The sequence below is a fragment of the Ovis canadensis genome, chromosome 3 (genome assembly GCF_042477335.2).
Source record: "Ovis canadensis isolate MfBH-ARS-UI-01 breed Bighorn chromosome 3, ARS-UI_OviCan_v2, whole genome shotgun sequence".
Classification (NCBI taxonomy): Eukaryota; Metazoa; Chordata; class Mammalia; order Artiodactyla; family Bovidae; genus Ovis; species Ovis canadensis.
In genome coordinates this window covers 103,988,626-104,009,854 of record NC_091247.1, presented here as the reverse complement: position 1 = coordinate 104,009,854, position 21,229 = coordinate 103,988,626, and the positions used below count along the sequence as shown (strand labels likewise).

Below are 21,229 nucleotides of genomic sequence, written 5' to 3'. Positions count from 1 at the left end.
CAGCCACAGATGAACCTCCCAGACGTGATGATCTGGCTGATGTCCCGGGAGCAGCGGGTGGCCTACGCTCAGGTGCCCGCCCACAGCGTCCTGTTTTCCCCAGATGGGGCCCAGCATTCCGGCAGGTTCTGTGGGAAGACACAGACCCTATTCCTGCAGGTGGGGAGGTCAGGGGTCCTCAGGGGAGGAGAGGGCCCAGGACACCCCAAGGGAGAAGCCCTGAGCCCCCCAGCCCCACCCCAGGGAGCCCCCATGAGCCTCTGGAGGGCATGCCCATTTCCTCTCTGCCGGGCCCTTTACCAGGAGAAATGGGGTTTAAACAAAGGGAGGCGGGAGCCTGGGGCCATCGGCATGTAGCCGATGCCAAGTCCATGCCCATCACAAATGTTCCTCAAGTTTGTCCCCTCCATCGTCCTCAAGCCTCACTTGGTCCTGTCCCTGTCCGCTCTCCCCTGGTCCATGATTGGCTGCTATCTACAGTCCTGGCGTGCTGCAGTCCATGGAAACAGAGGAACTGGAAACGGGGTAGTTTCCCTCAGAACCGTAAACCCAGGGGGGTGGGCGAGCAGCTGGCCAGAGGTTTTGCTCTACATATTTAGTGCCTTTAAGGTTTGGGCTCCAGCCCTTCCTATCAGATACAATCCATAAATAAGGCTGACTGAACGCGAGTCTCCAGTCCTAAAGACAGTCCTAACTTCCAGCCTTCTCCCTCCTGCCCCCGGGGAGGCAGGTGGGAGACCCTGCCTCCCTCTCAGAGACTCCCTGGCTCCGCATTGCCCTTCCCGCCGTCATGGAAGGCTCCGTCCCAACGGTGCCCAGCTGAGTCCTTCTTTTCTTACAAGAACACTGAGACTTGAATCCTGGTTCTGTGGCTCACTGGCTTGTGTGAGTTGGGGCCAGCCGTGTCTGGCCTCAGCCTGCTCCTCTGTGAAATGGGCCTGTGATGAAGGTGCCCACTTTGTAGTGGTGTGTGCGCACTGAGCATATGTGACACGTGGTGCTCAGCACAGAGCCTGGCACATCACACAGCGGGTGCCACTGCCAGTGTCGCCATCAGCGCCGCCACTCCCTCGGGCACTCCCAGCCTCCCCAGTGGCCCCTCCACACTCCACACTCCTGCCTCTGTTATGCCCGTCACCCAGCTCAGTGTGAAGCCCCTGCTCCCGGGGCTTAGGGTGAAGGGGCAGGTGTGTGTGCCCCTCCCTAACCCATGCCCCTGCCCCCGGGGGGACCGAACTCCTGCGCTTGCTGACCTGCCTCTGGCTCAGTACCCAGAGGGAGAAGGAGAGAAGGACACCCTCCCCGGCCAGCTCCGGGTCTGCATGTGGCTGGGCAACGTAACTGACAGCAGGGACCTGGAGCTGCTCCGCCAGGGCGAAGTGGTCGTGTATGCAGAGACGGTGAGTGGGGGTGCGGCGGGGGCTGGTGGGGGTGTGACGTGGCACCTGCCCAACTCCGAAGGTGGAGGAAGGTTCGCTGGCAGAATCTGAGAACCGTAAAAGGAGCTAGAGGGAAGTGACTAAAGGAGTCCCTTGTTGACAAGCGATGGTCTTGGTAACAGGAGGGCAACTGAGTGGTCCCCTGGGGCTGGTCACTTTCACAGGGATGGAGGCTTATGGGGAATTTCTCCCAGTTAGCTCAGGGCACATGAGGGGAGTAAGGCTCAGACGGCTTGCAGCGTCTTTGTCCATCATTAACATGACAGCCTGGGACCCCTACCCACCTCAGCTGGGGAGGGGCAGTTCTGAAACAGAGGAACTGGAAACGGGGTAGCTTCCCTCAGAACCGTAAATCCAAGGGGGTGGGCGAGCAGCTGGCCAGAGGTTTTGCTTTACAATCAGAAGGGGAGGACGTGGCTCACGAGAAGGTCCTGAGAGTAGAGGGGAAATAAGTTTTGAGTTTCAGACTTCCCAGGTGGCTCAGTGGTAAAGAATCTGCCTGCAATGTAGGAGACCTGGCTTCGGTCCCTGGGTCAGGAAGATCCCCTGCAGAAGGCTACCCACTCCAGTATTCTTGCCTGGAGAGTTCCATGGACAGAGGAGGTTGGCAGGCTACAGTCCATGGCTCGCAGAGTCAGACACGACTGAGCAACTAACACTTCAGACTTAACTGAGTTAAAACCTGTTTTCATGGATCCTATGTTGCATGCTGTGGATGGAGAGACGGCAGGACTTGGAGGGGCTGAGACAGACGGGGGTTAGGATGAGTACAGGGAGCAGGGGCTCAGTGTCCCTCAGGGGAATGTGGAAGAAAGTTCCAGACCCAGTGGCAGTGGTGGAGCAGGACGGGGTTCCCCAGTGACGTGGGGAGGACAGGTCACGTGGCAGGCAACCAGCAGGCTCTAACGCAGGCATCCACCCACTCCACTCCTCCATAGCTGAGCCACCTGGGGTAGAGGTGACCTCTGAGCCTCAGCCTCATCGCCTGTGAAATGGGAGAGTGTGGCTGAAAGGGGCCTGAGCATGAGCACTTGATTCGTGGCAAGGTCCCACGCCCTTTCTTGCCCGGCTTCATGTTTCTAGGAGGCGCGTACAGCCCAGCGTAGGGGGCTTTGGGCAGGTGCCGGGTATGCGGAGGGGGCTGTAGGCGCTGGCGTTTTCCCCTCTCCCAGTACGAGAACCAGGCCAAGTTTAAGGGCCAGTGGGGACAACAGTTCCTGCAACACTGCCCCAACTTCTCGGATGTCTTGGGGCACAAGGCCCTTCCCAAGGAAGATTTCAAAGAGCCCCATGGATGGCACTGGGACAGTCCATGGACAGTGGAGCCTCAGAGGAGGTGAGGCTGGGGTGTGGGGCTGGAGCCTGCATGCCCCTGGACAGGCAGCCTTGGCACTGGCACTTCATCTTACCCAGGAGGGGCAGTAGGCCCCAACTCAGGGAGGCAGGCATGCAGCCACTGGAGCCTGGTCCCGGGGCCCTGCCCACCCCCTTCCCTGCACGCTAGGCCCCGCTGCCCAGCCTTGCCCAGAGCAGGTGCTGCTGCCAGGTGTGGCAGTGTTTGGCCAGCAACGGAGGACCCCAGAGGTCCGTAAGCTCAGGGAGGTGTGCTGGGAACTTGGGGTCTCGCCACCTCCAGGCTGCTCCTGGACACGGACATCAACAAGAGCCAGGTGCTGGAGGAGGTGTATGAGAACCAGCGCCGGGATGCAATGGGGGCCTGGGTGCCTGCCGCCATCCCCAACACGGATGTGGTGAGCAGGGGGCATGGCGGACAATTCATGCTCCTAGTGGGGGCGGGTTCTTGGAAGCTGGGAGCACTGGATTAGTGGGACCCTGGTGAGCACTGATGGGGTTTGTATCCCAAGGTGGCAGGAAGAGGTGCCCTAAGTGGGAGGGAAGAACGACAGGGTATCTCCGTCCCCCGTGCAAAGGCAGTGCTTTAACCCAGAATGGGAGACTCTGGGGCTGCTCTAAACCAACACTGCCTGAGATAACTTTTTTTTTTTTTTTGAACTTTTTATTTTTTATTGCAGTAAAGCCAATTAACAATGTTGTGAGTTTCAGATGGACAGCAAAGTAACTCAGCCATACACATACATATATCTGTTCTCCCCCAAACTCCCCTCCCATCCAGCTGGCACATAATGTTAAGCAGATTTCCCTGTGCTAGCCAGTAGGTCCTTGTCGATCATCCGTTTTCAGTTCAGCGGTGTGTACGTGTCCATGCCAAACTCCCTAACTATCCCTTCTCCCTTAGCAACCATAAGTTCACTTTCTAAGACTGTGAGTCCAAGAGAACTTTCTGTGATGATAGAAATGTTCTGGATCACCACTGTCCACATGTGGCTACTGAGTGCCTGAAATGTCACCCTTGTGAGAGTGAGGAACTGAACTTTAAATTTTATTTCTTTTCTATTTGGCCACACTGCACAGCTTGTGGGATCTTAGTTCTGTGGCCAAGGATCAAACCTGGGCCTCCGGCAGTAGAAACTCAGAGTTTTAACCATTGGACCACGAGGGAATTCCCAAATTTTGTTTCATTTTAGTGAACTTACATTGAAGGGGCCCCAGGAGGCTGGTGGGCTTCTCAGGTGGCTCTGTGGTAAAGAATCCACCTGTCAATGCAGGAGACACAAGTTCAATCCCTGGGTTCGGAAGATCCCTTGGAGGAGGAAATGGCAACCCACTCCAGAGTTCTTGCCTGGAGAATCCCACGGATGGAGGAGCCTGGTGGGTTTCGGTCTATAGGGTTGCAAAGAGTCCAACACAACTGCACAGCTGAGCACACACACATGGAGGCTGGTGGCTGCTGACTGGATTAGTTCAGTTCAGTTGCTCAGTCGTGTCTGACTCTTTGTGACCCCATGAGCTACAGCAGGCCAGCCTTCCCTGTCCATCAGCAACTCCCGGAGCTTGCTCAAACTCATGTCCATTGAGTCGGTGATGTCATCCGATCATCTCATCCTCTGTCATCCCCTTCTCCTTCCACCTTCAATCTTTCCCAGCATCAGGGTCTTTTCCAAGGAATCAGTTCTTTCGCATTAGGTGGCCAAAGTATTGGAGTTTCAGCTTCAGCGTCAGTCCTTCCAATGAATATTCAGGACTGATCTCCTTTAGGATGGACTGGTTGGATCTCCTTGCAGTCCAAGGGACTCTCAAGAGTCTTCTCCAACACCACAGTTCAAAAGCATCAATTCTTCAGTGCTCAGCTTTCTTTGTAGTCCAACCCTCACATCCAAACAAGACCACTGGGAAAACCACAGCCTCGACTAGACGGACCTTTGTTAGCAAAGTAATGTCTCTGCTTTTTGGTCTGCTGTCTAGGTTGGTCATAACTTTTCTTCCAGGGAGCAAGCGTCGTTCAATTTCATGGCTGCAGTCATCTGGATAAAAATAGAGTAAATAAAGCCTGTCACTGTTCCCATTGCTTTCCCATCTGTTGGATCTTAGTTTTCTGAATGTTGAGTTTTAAGCCAGTTTTTTCACTCTCTTCTTTCACTTTCATCAAGAGGCTCTTTAGTTCTTTTTGTGCTTTCTGCCATAAGGATGGTGTCATCTGCATATCTGGGATTATTGTTTCTCCCGGCAATCTTGATTCCACCTTGTGCTTCATCCAGCCTGGTATTTTGCATGATGTACTCTGCATATAAGTTAAATAAACAGGGTGACAATATACAGCCTTGACGTACTCCTGACTGGGCAGCGAGGTTAACTCACGTCTCACAGGCTGGTCTCCTCTGCACATGGGCAGAGCTGGCTTGAGTGTGGGCAGGTAGCAGCATCCACCTGAGATTCAGTCATGCTATTTTACTTTCATAGTCATACATATGGTTATTTCCTATTTGTGTTGAGTGGTTCTATAAAGTTTATATAAAACTGATAGTGCTTATATAAAGTTTCCTTTTAAAAATACATGTATAGTTCAGAAAGGCAAACCCATAAAAGTGAACACACAGATGGCACTAGACGTAACAAGCACTGTCTGCTCCTGGGGTGGGAGGCCACGACGGCTGCCGTAGGCCCGCCCTGTCTGTCCGCCCACAGAATGGAGAGCCCGTGGAGGCCCGGGAGATTGTGCAGTGCCCCCAAGGCTGGCATGTGAAGCAAACCTGGGCTGTGGAGCTGAACCATGCAGTGGACAATGAGGGTCAGTCCTCTGGATGCTGAGGGCGGGAGGGCCTGGAGCTGAAAACCGCCAAGCTCTCGGGTGGAGTGGGCCTGTGTCCCTGGGGTCCCCAGCCTTCAGAGGGTGGGGCCTCCCTACTTGCCACAGACATGGGCCCCAGCTTTAGAACAGGTGTGTGCATGTGTGCTAAGCCACTTCAGTCGTGTCTGATGCTTTGCAACCCCATGGGCTGCCAGGCTCCTCTGTCCGTGGGGATTCTCCAGGCAAGAATCCTGCAGTGGGTTGCCACGCCTCCGGGGGATCTTCCCAGGACAGGGATTGAACTCGAGTGTCTTCTGTCTAACCTGCTTTGGCAGGCGAGTTCTTTACCACTACCTCCATCTGGGAAGCCCGTGTGCTGAATGCCTCCTGGGCACATGAGCTGAGGTCAAGTCCAGAGCTTGGTTCACCCTAGTGGCCCCAGGGAAGGACAAATGAATGGGCTAGGAGTCAGAAGACCAGGGCTCAGGATGCAGGCTCTGCTACTTATGAACTGGGTGATGTGTGCGCGTCCCGGGACATCGGCGAGCTCACCTTCCTCATCTGTCAGACGGGCTGCTGGGCTTGGGCCACTGGGGGATGCTGGGTGACCACACCTTTCCCTGTGGCCAGACAGACCTGGACCTGAGGGACTGCACTGCCCCCTTGGCCTGCCCTTCCCAGGGCCTGTGTCTCAGGCCCATCCAAGCCCGTGAGCCCGTGGCGCCTGGGCACCCACGGGCCGTGTCCTGGCCCCGCAGGCTGGGAGTACGGTGTGGGCATCCCGCCCTCGGGGCTGCCCAAGGTCTGGAACTCGGTGGAAAAGACCTACTACTCACGCCGGCGCCGGCGCTGGGCACGAGTGCGCTACCGGGACCACGGGCAGCTGAGCCACGAACAGGAGACCCTCTCCTTCCTGCAGCTGGTGAGGGGCCTCCAGACAGTGACCGCTGGGACCACAGGGTGGGAGGGGGGCGCACAGAGGGGGCCCACCCACTCCCACACCCACACTGGGTGAGAGGGCGCCTCTACTCTCCTTGCAGCACCACCCTGGCCTGGCTGAGGACGAGGCAGGCTGGGAGTACGGTGTCTTCGGCTCCAAGTTCCACCTGAACCCTGAGCCCCAGAGCCGCTTCCGCCGCCGCTGCTGGCACCGCAGGCTGGCCCCCAACAAGGTCAAGGGCATTGCACCCATATTCCTCCTGGAGGGATCCTTGGTAAAGCCCCAGTGGTCCAGGGGTCTCCCCCCCGCAACCCTGCCTCCAGAGCCAGGGCACACCTGGTGTGGCAGGCAGCCCGAGGTGCCTTATGTGGCCAGATGCAGTGACTGCTCTGGGGTGGTGGAGGGGACATGCTCGGGCTTTGGCTGGGGAGAAGGGTGACCTGGGCCTGGGCTGGAGGCGACAAGAAAGGCACCCAAGCGCCTCAGGGAGTCTGTCCTGGGCACAGAGCACAGATATGAAAGAGCAGGCGAGGAGGGAGGTGGACATGGTGTCGTCCACACGGAGGCTGGACAGAGTCATGAGTTCTCGGAGGGCGCCCCCAGGGATCACCCAGACGCCCAGCCTGCCTTTCATCTACTGCGTCTTCAACAGTGAGCGTGCAGTGAGAGTCTGCCTGGGTGGCCCCAGAGGCCCCCGGTGCCCGAGGGCAGGGAGCAGGGGGCCTGGGGGGGGCCTGAAGGCAGGTGCAGACATGGCCCCTCTCTCCCCCAGAGCCCCACTACTACCAGCTCTTCTGCTACATCTACCAGGCCCGGGACCTGATGGCCGGCCGCGTCCAGACATTCCAGGGTAGGCAAGGGCACCCCTTCTCCACCAGCCCCTCAGGGACCCCCCCATCTGACCCCTCAGCAGTACAAAGGATGGCAAGGAAGGGGACGACAAACACGCAGACCCCTGCCCCCAGCAGCTCATGAACCTGGTTTGCGGAAAAGACACGGGAAGAGGGGACGCAGGCTGGGCGTGGTCTGTCAGTGTGTCCCCAACACCGTGAGATCAAGAAGGGGAGGCTTCACCCGGAGGAGACCACTTAGCTGGGCCTTGAAGAAGGTGGGGGAGGGGGAGACACGCAGGCCAGATAGAGGGCGACAGGCTTGGGCCCCACTTGTCCCTTGCATGGGATAGATGACAGGTGGGGATGAGATTTGGCAATTCCCAGCCCCACATGGAGATTTCAGGTGCCCTGGGCTGGCAGTGGCCCTCTTTGTCAGGGGCCAGAGTGCTGAACAGGGTCTAGCCAGGGCAGTGGGTGCCCGCTGGGAGCTGTGTCCATTGGGAACATCGAGAGGGCTTCCCTGGTAGCTCAGCAGTAAAAAAAATGCACCTGGAGTGCAGAAGATTCAAGAGACGCAGGTTTGATCCCTGGCTGGGGAAGATCTCCTGGAGGAGGAAATGGCTACCCACTCCAGTATTGCTGCCTAGAGAATCCCATGGACATAGGAGCCTGGCGGGCTACATAGTCCATGGGATCACAGAGTCAGACACCACTGAGCAGCTAAACTACCACCACCCTCTTCCAAAGGGCCTTGGTGATGTCCCCTGATGCCAAGGCCACTTGCTGATAATGAGGAAGAGCAGCCACGTACATGTAGCCTGGCCCCCAGAACCCCTCCAGAGAAGCCACTGGGCGCTCTGAGTCTGTGACGCCTGGACCCCAGCCATGACAGTTAAAAGTGGCCTCTGGCTACCAGTCCACGGGCTCTGCACCTAACGCTGAGGTGGCCTTCTGAGGGAGCTGGAATGGCTGCGGCTGGCGGGCCCGAGCCTCCCTGGGCTCTGGGTCCGATGGTGCCAGTCGGAAGAGAGGAGGGCTTCACTCAGTAGCTCCAAGGCACCACCTCCTCAACTTCCGCCCCCAGGGCCCTTCATCAGGCTGGTCTTCTTGAACCACAGCCAGTGCACCCAAACCCTGAAGAGCTCTGCAGCCCCCACATGGGCCCAGACGCTCATCTTTCAGCACCTCCTTTTGTACGAGAGCCCTCAGGACACCAGAGACAGCCCGCCATGCGTGGTGTTGGAACTGTGGCAGCGGGACCCCCAGGTGAGGCGGGCTGGGCTGGGCAGAGCTCTGAGGAGACTGTATTTTACTCTTCTTATTCTATCTGCTTCTTTGTGCAGCATGATTGGGGCTTCCCAGGTGTGGCCAGTGGTAAAGAACCCGCCTGCCAGTGCAGGAGACATAAGAGACACTGGTTCGATCCCTGGGTGGGGAAGATCCCCTGGAGGAGGAAGGCGTGGCAAGGCACTCCAGTCTTCTTGCCTGGAGAATCCCATGGACAGAGGAGCCTGGCAGGCTGTAGTCCGTGGGGTTGAAAGAGTCGGACACGACTGAGCGCCAGCGTGTATGCGTGCACGTGGCATGAAGGGATCTTGGTGCTCTGGCCAGGGATGGAATTCGTGCCCCTTGCAGTGGGAGTGAGGAGTCCTAGCCACAGGGCCACCGGGGAATTCCTGCGAGGAGGCATTCGTGTAGAGGAGAATATTCAGAAAGTGCTCAGTGAGGCTGATTCGCCGAGCACTTCCTGAGAACATAAATGCCAGCCCTGACCCTGGCGTCGTTGGAATCCCGGGAGGAGCCGGAATGCTGCCAGCCTGGCCCCCAGGTTCTGTGACTTCCCTCTTCCCTCCAGGGCAGTGAGACACTGTGGGGACGGAGCATGTGGCACCCGGTGGTCTGGCTGGACGCCCAAGACCGGATCCTGCCCCCCATGAGGTGGCACCCCCTTGTAAAAGGGCTGGAGGATGAAGAGGGTGAAATCTTGGCGTCCTGTGAGCTGATCCTTGAGACTGAGGTGCTAGAAGAGGGGACCAGCTGGGAGGTGGGGTGCTTAGCACCCCAACCCTGCCCCGCTCCTCTGCCATGGGGTCCCACAACCGGCAGCCCCCAAGCCCAGTCCCTCAAGAAAGCCCTGGGGGGCCCTGGCTTAGACACCACTGGGCTGGGTGGTGCCGACCTGCCCAGCCTCTCCATGACTCCGCCACTAGCTTCTGCCCAAAGGGCTCCAGGGCCGCCTCAGCTAAGCGCTCTCAGGGTCCTGCTTGAGTGGGGGAGGGGCACAATAGGACCAGACCAGTGGGGCCTTATGGTCCCTGCTCCCCTGCCTCATCCCTTCAGAGCCTCAGACAGCAGCTGCCCATGTTAAGTGTGCCCTGGAAGAACGGCATCTACATCCTCCCCAAGAGCATCCAGCCCACGCTCCGGAAAATGGCTATTGAGGTGACCAAGTGTGGAGCGGGGCAGGCGGGCGGGTGGGGCACAAGCTGTCCCCAGAGCAGCTGAGCGTCGCGGAGCACTCTCTGCTGACCCTCTTATGCCTTCTGCCGACCTGATCCAAAGCTTGGACCCCGAGAAGATACCCTGTGAGAGACACAGGGAGACAGGAGAGACGTGAAGGGCAGAAGCTCTGAATATTTTGCAGCATTTTAATGCAAATCTCTGCAGCAGCAAAATATCATGAGGTAGCGCTAGTGGTAAAGAACCCGCCGGCTAATACGGGAGATGTAAGAGACACGGGTTCATCCCCGGGTGGGGAAGATCCTCTGGAGAAGGAAAGGGCAACCCACGCCAGTATTCTTGCCTGGAGAATCTCACGGACAGAGGAGCCTGGTGGGCTACCGTCCGGGGGGCCGCAAAGAGTCGGACGTGACTGCTTGGCACCCAGCAGGTCGTAGACCAAGGGCTTCAGCATTCATTACCTACTGTGTGTGAGCCTCACGTGGCCCCTGAGCAAAAATTAGGGACTACTGCCTTCCAAAGAAGGAAATTCAGGCTCTGAGAAATAACACAGCCACGCACAGCGATGCCAGGGCTCAGTGGCAGCAGCAGAGCTTAGGCCCGGCCCTGCCAGACTCCAAATGCCAGGACGATTCTCACCTCTTCTGAGAGTAGCAGGGAAGGCCCCATGTCAGAACCCACGTGCCCGCAGCAGACCTGGCCAAGAGTGGACAATGGCCAGGTCTTCCCAGCACCACAGCCTGAGTCAGGCCCGGTGGGTGGTCCCATGCTGCCCCGAGGCAGCTCTGTGAGGAGGGTGTGGACCGCTCGTGGGGTGCCCTGTGTGGGTCCACTGAGAGCGAGTTCTCAGGGCACTATCCTGCTGACTGGCCACGGAGTTCTGTGGGGCCCAAGTCAGCCATGAGCTAGAGGGCACAGCCATGCCTAGGAGCCCGGGGGCCACACCAGCTGCTGTAGGCCTGGGAGGCAGCCAGCGTCAGGAACTCACCCCCCAGAGAAATGATTAGAGGCCAGACGGGCAGCAAGGGAGGAAGGAGGAGAGAGGACAGTGCCGGGCCTGGGCGCCAGCGCTCCTCCTCACAGGAGAGGGGCCCCGGGTGCACCGTCACTCTCCAGCACCCAGCCTCGTGCCCTGGCCCTGCAGGCCCCCACCCAGGCCGGGCCCCCGAAGCAGAGGCGCCGCCTGTGCCCGTCCCCACCTGCTCTCCATCCCGCCAGATGCTGGTCTGGGGCCTTCGCAACATGAAACAGGCGCGCTCGCCCCGGCTCCTGGTGGAGTGCTGGGAGGAGCGCCTGCAGACGGAGCCCATCAGGGACTTCCAGACCAATCCCAACTTCGCCCAGTCCGCCCTCCTCCTCACGCTGGTAAGGACGCCCTGGGCGAGGGCTGGGACAGTGCCCTGCGCGTGGGAAGCCTCACGCCCTGGCCTGTCCGGGGGCTGCAGTACATGCCTACGGAGGAGACCTTTGTGCTGCCCCTGGTGCTGAAGGTGGTGGACAATCAGGACTTCGGCCAGGAGACCGTGGTGGGTCAGGCCAGCGTTCACTCTCTGCAGCCCTACTTCTGTGACCCCTGGGCCGAGGACTACGTGCCTCCGCGGCCCCCAAGTATGACCCTCTCTCCCTGCCCCTCCCCCGGCCTCACCCACAGGGGTGCCCCTCCTCCTCCCCCTCGTCCCTTCTCCCGAAACTCACGACTGCGCTTTCTCCACGCAGCGCTGTCGGTGAAAAGGTACCAGGAGGTGAGTGAAGGGCCGGAGGCCCTGTGCGATTTCAGGAAATGGCCCTTGTGCCTGAGGGGGTGTGGATTAAACAGAGCTCTGATGTCTGTGCCTCCTGGGTGAGGCCTACTTGAGGAAACTCAAGGACAGCGATTCTCAACCTGGGCTGCACATTAGAATTGCTCAAGAATTTTAAAAAGCCCAGATGGCCAGACTACCAACCAATTGCTGGGGGTAGGACCCAGGTGGCATCAATCTCTTTCTTTTTTTCAAGGGCTTCCATGGTGGTTCAGATGGTTAAAAATCCTGCCATGTAGGAGATCTGGGTTTGACCCCTGGGTGGGGAAGATCCCCTGGAGAAGATCCCCTGGAGTGGCTACTCACTCCAGTATTCTTGCCTGGAGAATTCCACGGACAGAGGAGCCTGGCGGGCCACAGTCCATGGGGTCACAAAGAGCAGGACACGACTGAGTGACGCACGCTTTCATCCCTCACCCCACCTCAAGTGACTCCAGAGTTTCTGAACTTCAGAACTGCTGCCCTGGAGCAGCACCTGTCGACTTTGAATGCACAGGAATCCTCGGGACATCCTGAACAAATGCAGATTCAGATCCAGGCGCCTGGGGTGGGGCTTAAGGCCCGCTTCTGAGCCTTCCGGAGCTCAATCTGGGCTGCGGACAACGAGAACCTAGAACAAACCTTCCCCTCCTTCTCGGCCCCCATCCTGTGTCTGAGGACCCCTGAATGAAGAGGCCTCTGTGAATGGGAAGGGAGCCGTGACCTCGAGCCCGTTCTCCCCTGGGCAGTGGGAGGCAATGGGCAGCTGGGCCTTGCTCTGCTCATGTGCAGCCATTTTTCAGCTCCTAGGTTACCTCTGTGAGAAGTTCTGGTTCAAGTCCAGCAAAGCTGAGGTGATGGACGCTCAGCCTCGGGAAATAAGCAACAACCCTGGGCAGCTCAGGGAGGGGTGGGGGCAGAGGAAGCCACCGTGCCCCTTCCCCAGGGCCAAAATGCCCCCTCTCCCTGCCAGGACGAATATGACCAGGAAGTAGACTGGTGGAGCAAGCTGTTCTGGGCCACGGGAGACGCTCCCCAGACCTTGAAGTACAAGTACAAAGACTATCACACCCTGAAGGTTCGCAGGCTCCTGAGAGCTAGGACCGCCGAGGGATGGGGAGAGGCCGGGGGGAGGCCAGCACACGGGTACCGAGGCCTCAGGGAACGGCCAAGCTGGTGGAGACGGGGAGAGGGGCAGCAGGCGGTGTTCCCGCACCATTTTCACAAGACTCTGGACCACACGACCCCTGGCCACACTCTTTCAGGAACCAGCACTCCCACTGGCAGCAGCTGTGCTGACCCCAGGGGTCCCTCCACCCGCCCCATCCTAGGAATGGTCCCCTCTGGCTGGACCCTGGCCGGCTGCCCCCGCCAGCGGGGTCCTCCGTGCCCTCCCACAGGTGTATGACTGTGAGCTGGAGGCTGTGCCAGCCTTCCAAGGCCTGCAGGACTTCTGCCAGACCTTCAAACTCTACCAGGAACAGCCCAGGCTGGACAGCCCTGTGGTAGGGGAGTTCAAGGTGTGTGTCCTGCCCTGCGTGGCTGCACCCATCACCCTGGGCCCCTTCCGCCTGGGGGAACACTCTGATAGGAGCCCTGGTTCTATATGTTCATTGTGAGGACGGGCATGGAGGGCTTGACAGTCTTGGGAGTGGGGGGCAGAGGCTGACCTCTGCAGAGACTCAGGGTTGCCTCCTCTGATGCAAGAAGGGCTAGGGCTTTTCAATCCCCGCTCAGGCTCAAGCTTTTGAAAAGAAGTGTGGACCTGGAGGGGTGGATGGGGGTGGAAAGAGAGCTCCCTTCAGCAGAACCGGGAGCTCAGTTCCTGCATTAACACCCCTCTGAATGCCCTTCCTGATCAGCCCTCCTGAACATCGTGGTCCTGGCTGAGCATCTCTGCAGCACTTGCCCCCATCGGTCCTTGTGGGTTTCAGGTCCTGCTATTCTCAACACAACCCACTCTTCTGACCTGGGACCCGGGGCCCCTCCTGGAGGGAGTTGCACAGCCAGGCCGCTGCTGCCAGGCTGGCGGCCAAGACCTTCCCTCCCTGACACACGCACAGGGCCAGTTCCGCGTCTACCCCTTTCCTGAGAACCCGGAAGCTCCCAAGCCCCCTCGCCAGTTCCCGCTTTGGCCTAAGAAAGAGGACTTCCCCCAGCAGTGCCTGGTGCGGGTGTACATGGTGCGAGCCTTCCACCTGCAGCCCCAAGACCTCAACGGCCTGGTAACCAGCACCCCCGAGCCGCGGGGCCTCCCCGCCCTGCCCACCCCTACACCTCACTCTGCACTGCAGCATCTCGGAGCTCCCTCAGGCTGACGCCCAGACTACCGACTTCCCAAAGGCCTCCTCTGTACAAGGGGCTCCTCTCTGACCCACTCCTGCGCTCCCTCACCAACCCGGGCTGATTCCTCTTTCCTGTCCTCCCCTCCCTTCTCTCTGAACCCCAGTGTGACCCTTACGTGATCCTGAAACTGGGACAGACGATGCTTGGCAACCGGGACAAGTACCAGCCCAACACTCTGGACCCCATCTTTGGCGTGTGAGCCGCCCAGTGCGCCGGGTCCCACGCCCCTGCTCTCATCCCCCGTGAGTCAGGAGCAGTCCTGGAGGCAGAGCATTCTTCTTCTGGCTTCTGCGTTCCTAGCACCATGTTCAACGGATGGACAAAGCACCAGCACCAACGGGCAGCCCAGCTCTCCCCTCCCTCTCTAACACGCTGCCCTGGAAGGGAGCTCAGAATCCTGCACCCCAGGCCTATCAAAAATTACTCCCAGCATTTCCCTGGTGGTCCGGTGGCTAAGACTCTGCACTCCCTAGGCAGTGGGCCTAGGTTTGACCCGGCTCAGGGAACTAGATCCCACATGCTGCAACTAAGAGTTCTCACACCACAGCTAAAGATCCTGCATGCCACAACTAAGACCCAGAGCAGCCAAAAAAAAAAAAAAAAAAGTTGCTCCCACCAGGACTGGGGGCTGGTTATTGGCAGAGGACAGTCATGCCAGGCTCTGCTCTCTATATTCACTGGGACCAAATAGAGGGGCGCATAGGCACATGGGGCCAGGATGCTGGAGAAACGGAGGCAGGTGGATAAACACGGTCCTCGGTCTCTGTGTCTCCAACACCCTCCCCCTAGGATGTTTGAACTGAGCTGCACCATCCCCCTGGAGAAAGACCTAGAGATCCAGCTCTATGACTTCGACCTATTCTCACCTGATGATATGATTGGAACCACAGTCATTGACCTGGAGGACCGACTCCTGTCTGGCTTTGGAGCTCGTTGTGGGCTCTCCAAATCCTATTGCCAGTGAGGACCTGAGTTGTGGCAGGGGTGGAGGGGTGGAGGAGTGGTGGGTGGTGGGTGGTGGGCAAGGGAGCAGGTGAGGGTGGAGGAGGGAACCCACAGCTCCCCTTGAAGACACCTGCATCCCAAGCCGGGGAGTCGGGGCCCAAACCCATCTGCATGCCCACTCCCAGCACCGGTCAGCCTGCAGCGGGTAGCAAGGGCTTCTCCAGGACTCGGGTCTCCCCACAGGTCAGGGCCCTTCAGGTGGCGGGATCAGATGCCCCCAAGCTTGCTCTTGGAGCACCATGCCAAGCGAAAGGGACTACCGCCGCCTCTCTTCAGCCCTGAGGGTGACTCTGTTTATTACAACGGGAAAAAATTCGAACTGCAAAGCTTTGGTGAGAAGCGTACACACCTGCCAGCAAGCGCAGGGCCAGGCCTCTGCCTCCAGTGGTGCTCAGCATGGAGGCGTTGCCAGAGGGCATTGCCCCCCACCCTGTCCCCTGCACACATGCCAAATCGCTTCAGTTGTGTCCGACTGTGTGACCTATGGACTGCAGCCTGCCAGGCTCCTCTGTCCATGGGGTTCTCCAGGCATGGAGTCGGTTGCCATTTCCTGTTCCAGGGGATCTTCCCAACCCAGGGATTGAACCCACACCTGTCTACCTGCATTGGCAGGAGGGTCCCCTACCCTCCTGTAATGGACAACCAAGTCCGCCTCCCAGGCTGAGCGTGAAGGCGGGGCGCACATGGGGCATGGGAAGGCCCCTGACTTCCTGATACCTTCTCTGATATAGAACTCAAGCCCCCTAGAGCACGCTTCCTGGGACCTAAGAGAGAGCGCCTGGCTCTGTACCTTCTGCACACCCAGGGGCTGGTACCCGAGCATGTGGAGACCCGCACTCTGCACAGCGACAGCCAGCCGGGCATTGACCAGGTATGAGACTGAGGGGCGCGGGAGGCGGGGAAGGCCCACCATCTGGGATGAGAGGGGCAGGAAAGGCCAGGCATGCACAGGTGTGACTGCAAAGATGACGAATGTGTTCTGGGTGTGTTAAGAAGAAGCTGCAGTGATGTCATGCAGAGTGGAGAGTCAGAGCTGGAGAAGTTGCTGATGAAAAACCGAGGCCCTGTGTCTGCTGTGGAAGCATTTGGGGGCCCCACCTGCCAGGGTCAGACATCATAACCCTGACTTGGCTGTGAAATGCAGGCTGTGTTTTCTGCACAGCAAGGAACCCCAAAAAAAGGAATAAAAATCTCCACAGGCACCCCAGTGATCCCCCATCCTCCAGGCACCAGAACGGCTCAGCTCACTCTCCCCATCTCTCAACCTGACAGCACGTTCTGCGTAACAAACTTCTCTGCTGATTGCTTTTTAAAACCACCCTCACTGGACTTGTCTTCTCATTCAGTGGGGCCGGTTTCAGAAGAATAAAACTAGGTCACGTGGTTTGAAGGACTCTCACCGCTGGCAGCTCTTTTCGTTGCTGTCGTCCAGTTGCCCAGTCGTGTCCGACTCTGTGACCCCATGGAGTGCAGCACCCAATCTTCCCTGTCTTTCACCATCTTCCGGAGTTTGCTCCGGCTCACGTCCATTGAGTCAGTGATGCTGTATAATCATCTCACCCTCTGTTGCCCCCTTCTCCTCCTGCCCTCAATCTTTCCCAGCATCAGGGTCTTTTCCGATGAGTCGGCGCTTCACATCAGGTGGCCGAAGTACTGGCGACTCTGCTTTCTTGCTTTCTTCTCTCCTCTTTCCTCACTGGTTCTGCCCCTTCTTGCCTAGACCTCTGTGCGTGGTGAAAGCTTGACATCCTTAGGATGTGGTTCCATAACATGAAATGACCTGGAGATCACCAAGCTTACCCTTATTCAGGGCCACTAGGTGGTTAATCAACACAGCCCCCGTCCCATTCGTAGCCCTGTGCAGAGAGGCTGTCAGGCAGGGCCCGTTAAATGACACCCCCCTCCAGACCCCAGTGACATGTGATGCCCTGGCACCACAGCCCCCAGCTTCACAGCCATCACACGCCACCAGCGTGTTCTCCCCGCCAAAAAAAAGACAGTGGAAGCTGGTGCCCTGGCACCACAGCCCCCAGCTTCACAGCCATTACACGCCACCAGTGTGTTCTCCCCGCCAAAAAAAGACAGTGGAAGCTGGTGCATGGTGCGCTGGCTTCCTGTCTGAAGTCCATTGACCTCCCAGATCCCCCAATGCTTAGTGCTAGAAACACAGCCTCAGCAGGCCTAGACCCTGGGACGGGGACCCCCGCCAGACCAGCATGCCGAGCATGGGGAGTAGCGGCGTGGGCGGGGGGGTGGCCAAGCCCAGCTTATCCTTGTCCACTCTAGGGAAAGGTGCAAATGTGGGTGGACATCTTCCCCAAGAAGCTTGGGCCTCCCGGCCCCCCAGTCAACATTGGGCCCAGGAAACCTAAAAGGTGAGTGACACCGGACAGGGCGGCCCAGCCAGTGTGCGGGGCACCAGCAGGCTCCAACCCTGAGTCACGTGACATTTCCCTCTGCTGGGGCTCTAGGGCGCCGCCGCCTCGTGCGGCCCCCCAAGCCCAGGCCAACTTGGGTGGGCACAGAGCACAGCGCCCCCCCAGGCCTGCTCCCTCGCTGAGGCTGCGGTTGGGGAGCTATTCCTCCACAAAGCTTCAGACAACTGTGGCTGCAGGTATGAGCTCCGCTGCGTTATCTGGAAAACCACCCTCGTGGACCCGAAGGAAAAGAGTTTAAGTTACGACAGGATAAACGACATCTATGTCAAAGGGTGAGGGAGGGCACAGGGTGCCTCCGGTGTGCCTAGTTCTGTCATTCCTGGGGGTGCTCCCGGTCTCGGGGTGTGCTGGGCGGCCCTCCAGCTCAGGGGGTGGGACAATCGACCGAGAACCCCAGGTGAGAGGACTCTGGCCGCAGGTGGCTATTCGGGCTGGAGAAGGACATGCAGAAGACGGACATCCACTACCGCTCCGTGACGGGGGAGGGCATCTTCAACTGGCGGTTCACCTTCACCTTGGACTACCTGGCAGCAGAGCACGTGTGTGTCTTGAGCGAGAAGGTAACACGCCCAGGCTCCCCTGGTGGCACAGTGGTAAAGAATCCTCCTGCTGATGCAGGAGACACAGGTTCGATCCCTGGGGTTGGGAAGATCCCCTGGAGGAGGAAATGGCAAACCTCTCCAGTATTCTTGCCTGGAGGATCTCATGGACAGAGGAGCCTGGCGGGCAGTGCATGGGGTTGCAAAGAGTGGGACACGACTGAGGGACTGAGCACACAGCCGACAGGCCCGAGGTGGGGTGGGGCTGAGACACACTCCTCCCCCCGCCCGCCAGCCCCCCACACCCCGCCCCGAGCCTGCGAGCTGCACGGAGACACTTGGAATGTGGCCTTGGGTAGAAACCCTCCTGCCACTCGTCCTCCTCCACGGCTGTGCCATCGCTGCTGTGTGGTGAGCGGCTTAGTGGCCGTGAACTCTCAAGAAGAGCCAGGCCGGTAACACACGCTCTGCCACCCTCCAGGACTACATATGGAGCCTGGACCCCACGGTGACGAAGTTCCCAGCCCGGCTCATCATCCAGGTCTGGGACAACAACATCATCTCCACGGATGACTTTCTAGGTGAGACCCTGCCACAGGGCCCGCAGCCACGGGGCAGGGAAGTGCCTTCTCACTGACCACCTTTCTCTGGGTTCAGGGGTCCTGGAGCTGGACTTGTCGGACATGCCCCTCCCGGCCCCGCACTCCAGGCTGTGCTCTGTGAGGATGCTGGAGGCTGACCCCAAGTGGCCCCACTTCCTCCAGCACAAGCACTCGAATCTCTTTAAGATGAAGAATGTGGCTGGCTGGTGGCCTTGCCAGGTTCTCGATGGTGGCAAATGGCGCTTGTCGGTAGGAGCTGGGGCAGGTGCCTGTTGCCTGGGTTACAGGGCTGACTGCTGAGCCACACTGTTTGGTCGCTCAGTCGTGTCCGACTCTTTGCGACCCCATGGACTACAGCCCACCAGGCTCCTCTGTCCATGGGATTTCCCAGCAAGAATACTGGAGAGGGTTGCCATTTCCTTTTTCAGAGGATCTTCCCGACCCAGGGGTTGCACCCAAGTCTCCTGCCTTGGCGGGTGAATTCTTTACCTCTGAGCCACCTGGGAAGCCCACCGTGCCACATAAGCTGGCTCTAACAGACTTCTAGGGGCCTGAGCTGAACCCCTTTTCCCTTCTGAACCCTGGAAGAGGCAGGTTCTTGTTCCTGCCGTCTGAATTCAGTGCCCCCACAACCCATGGTTTCTAGGGTAAAGTGAAGATGACCCTGGAGATACTGACAGAGAAGGAAGCCTTAATCAAGGCGGCAGGACGAGGCCAGTCAGAACCCAACCAATACCCTACACTCCATCCTCCCTTGTAAGGGTCCTGCAGGGTAAAGGCACTGAGGCTGTCTTCCTGGTTCAGAAAGCTGAGTTGCTGGGTCTGGCAGTTTGTGTCGGGTGGTGCTGGGGAGGGGGCTGAGAAGTAAAGAGGGATACCTAACCCACCCCCCAACTCCAACTCAATGCTCAGTTATAACCAGGGGAGTGCAGCTGCAGGGAGAGAGGGGTGGGCAGAAGCAGAGCTTTTTTCCACTGAAAGCCCTTCTGCTCTGGGTTACTTGACCTGAAAGGTTCCCTCTGCCCTCTTCCCTTCTCTGCCAACCCTGCTCCCGGACAGACGCACCCACACCCTGTTCATGTGGTTCCGGTCGCCCATTGGGAAATTCATCCGTGTAGTCTGGAGACGCTACCGCTTCAGAATCATAGCCACCGCCATCATACTGCTCATAGGGCTTCTGCTGTTCAACTTTATCTATTCGGCTCCGGTGAGGGACAAGCCTGGGGGACAGGGGTGAAGGTGCCATGCCTCTTGGATGATGTGAGAGCGCGTTTTTGGGCTGCTACTTCAGGCTGACTGTTGCTCGTTCTCTCTAGAACTATTTGGCCATGAGCTGGATCAAACCGGAACTTCGGCTGAATGCCCCCATTCAAATATACGCCAATATCATCAACGCGCCCAACACCAGTAGTGCCAACTCTTCCAACCTCACCACTCCCCAGCAGAGCCTGAAACGTACAACGGCCCTTAGGCTGAAACACCTCCAGGGACACGTGACGCACCTGCGGGATATTCTTCCAGAACTTCTGGCCCCACAGAACTAATCCCCCACCACCCGCCAGGCTGGGCTCCTGGCCCACTGGCAGCCATACCCCTCAGCTTCCTACCAGTTCCTTGTTTCTGGGGACCTGGAATAGTCTGGCCATTCTGTTCAGAAACCACTTCCAACAAGCAGGGCAGAGCTGTAATTTTCCACTGAAATAAAGAGCATTTGTAACAGAGAGGCACCTCGTATCTGGGTGGTTGACACCACCACAGGCAAGGCCAGCCTCTGGGACGAGACCTAGAAGGGCGGGAGGCACCTCTTTGAGCCTCCAGGGCTCATCCACTGTGTGGGCCTCAGGTTGGAGGAAACAGAAGGCCAGAGCATCCGTGAGGAGAGATGGCTCCTGGAGGGTAAGGCCGCTGCCCTCCCCCGTCACGTGGCCAGGTGGCCCCTTCGCCCTGGGACACAGCTGGGACTCCAGGGCCCAGAGCGATGTTGGGCCCCACTCATGACAGGAAGGCTGCCCTGGGGGCTCAGCTGGTAAAGAATCTGCCTGCAGTATGGGAGACCTGGGTGCGATCCCTGGGTTGGGAAGATCCCCTGGAGAAGGGAACTGGCGTGTTTCTAGAACAGAAGGCAAGAACCAAAGCAAAAGCTACAACACTAGTCAGACCTCACACATGTTGCTCTGAGGCTGGCCCCGAGTCAGGGGCTGGGGGTAGTATACCATCTTTCACGTCTTCTCGCCTTCCTCAGAGCCTCGAAACATTCCTGAGCTAGAATCACACAAAAGACACAAGTGCGGTCTCCTCAATGAGGAGATCTCCCTCCTGCACCCCAGTTCGGGCCAGTTCATGAGCCCAGCCTGGTGCCCCCAACACAGGCGTCTATCCAATCTCCCCTGGAGCTCAAAAACACAAAACAGCCATCTGCTTCCTCAGTTTCAAAGAAACTGGTCTGAAGGCCAAGCCCTGGCGCATGGGGGAGGTCGGGAGGGCCCCACTGTCACCCCACCTGCAGGAGAGACCTACAGCTCATGGGAAGGATGCGAGAAAGCCAAAGACAACAGAAATCACCGCCCCTCCCACCGGCCAAGGGGACCCCTCTTGCCTTCTGCACTGAGCAGAGGGCTCTCCCATCCCAGAAGGGCAAGGGTGGATGGGCTGAAGGTTTAGCCAAACCCACCCCTAGAAGGAAGGCCACACAGAAGGTCACG

General features: G+C 58.6%; 1 protein-coding gene across 1 annotated transcript in view; it reads left to right on the top strand.

Annotated features, from left to right (window-relative positions):
* The window catches only part of FER1L5 (fer-1 like family member 5), a 54,108-nt gene extending 34,037 nt beyond the window's left edge, over nucleotides 1-20,071 (top strand). The window contains exons 23-53 of the mRNA XM_069581935.1: nucleotides 4-159; nucleotides 1,269-1,400; nucleotides 2,612-2,775; nucleotides 3,076-3,190; nucleotides 5,484-5,586; nucleotides 6,345-6,508; nucleotides 6,627-6,800; nucleotides 7,033-7,177; nucleotides 7,299-7,376; nucleotides 8,444-8,625; nucleotides 9,215-9,376; nucleotides 9,700-9,801; nucleotides 11,038-11,184; nucleotides 11,265-11,427; nucleotides 11,536-11,561; nucleotides 12,401-12,451; nucleotides 12,571-12,675; nucleotides 12,998-13,117; nucleotides 13,661-13,822; nucleotides 14,047-14,138; nucleotides 14,733-14,903; nucleotides 15,132-15,280; nucleotides 15,680-15,819; nucleotides 17,235-17,323; nucleotides 17,563-17,658; nucleotides 17,805-17,946; nucleotides 18,407-18,506; nucleotides 18,583-18,776; nucleotides 19,174-19,283; nucleotides 19,587-19,734; nucleotides 19,844-20,071. Coding sequence (XP_069438036.1) covers nucleotides 4-159; nucleotides 1,269-1,400; nucleotides 2,612-2,775; nucleotides 3,076-3,190; nucleotides 5,484-5,586; nucleotides 6,345-6,508; nucleotides 6,627-6,800; nucleotides 7,033-7,177; nucleotides 7,299-7,376; nucleotides 8,444-8,625; nucleotides 9,215-9,376; nucleotides 9,700-9,801; nucleotides 11,038-11,184; nucleotides 11,265-11,427; nucleotides 11,536-11,561; nucleotides 12,401-12,451; nucleotides 12,571-12,675; nucleotides 12,998-13,117; nucleotides 13,661-13,822; nucleotides 14,047-14,138; nucleotides 14,733-14,903; nucleotides 15,132-15,280; nucleotides 15,680-15,819; nucleotides 17,235-17,323; nucleotides 17,563-17,658; nucleotides 17,805-17,946; nucleotides 18,407-18,506; nucleotides 18,583-18,776; nucleotides 19,174-19,283; nucleotides 19,587-19,734; nucleotides 19,844-20,071 — 4,110 coding nt within the window. The remainder of the gene's footprint in view (nucleotides 1-3; nucleotides 160-1,268; nucleotides 1,401-2,611; nucleotides 2,776-3,075; nucleotides 3,191-5,483; nucleotides 5,587-6,344; nucleotides 6,509-6,626; nucleotides 6,801-7,032; nucleotides 7,178-7,298; nucleotides 7,377-8,443; nucleotides 8,626-9,214; nucleotides 9,377-9,699; nucleotides 9,802-11,037; nucleotides 11,185-11,264; nucleotides 11,428-11,535; nucleotides 11,562-12,400; nucleotides 12,452-12,570; nucleotides 12,676-12,997; nucleotides 13,118-13,660; nucleotides 13,823-14,046; nucleotides 14,139-14,732; nucleotides 14,904-15,131; nucleotides 15,281-15,679; nucleotides 15,820-17,234; nucleotides 17,324-17,562; nucleotides 17,659-17,804; nucleotides 17,947-18,406; nucleotides 18,507-18,582; nucleotides 18,777-19,173; nucleotides 19,284-19,586; nucleotides 19,735-19,843) is intronic.
* Nucleotides 20,072-21,229: the final 1,158 nt, after the last annotated feature.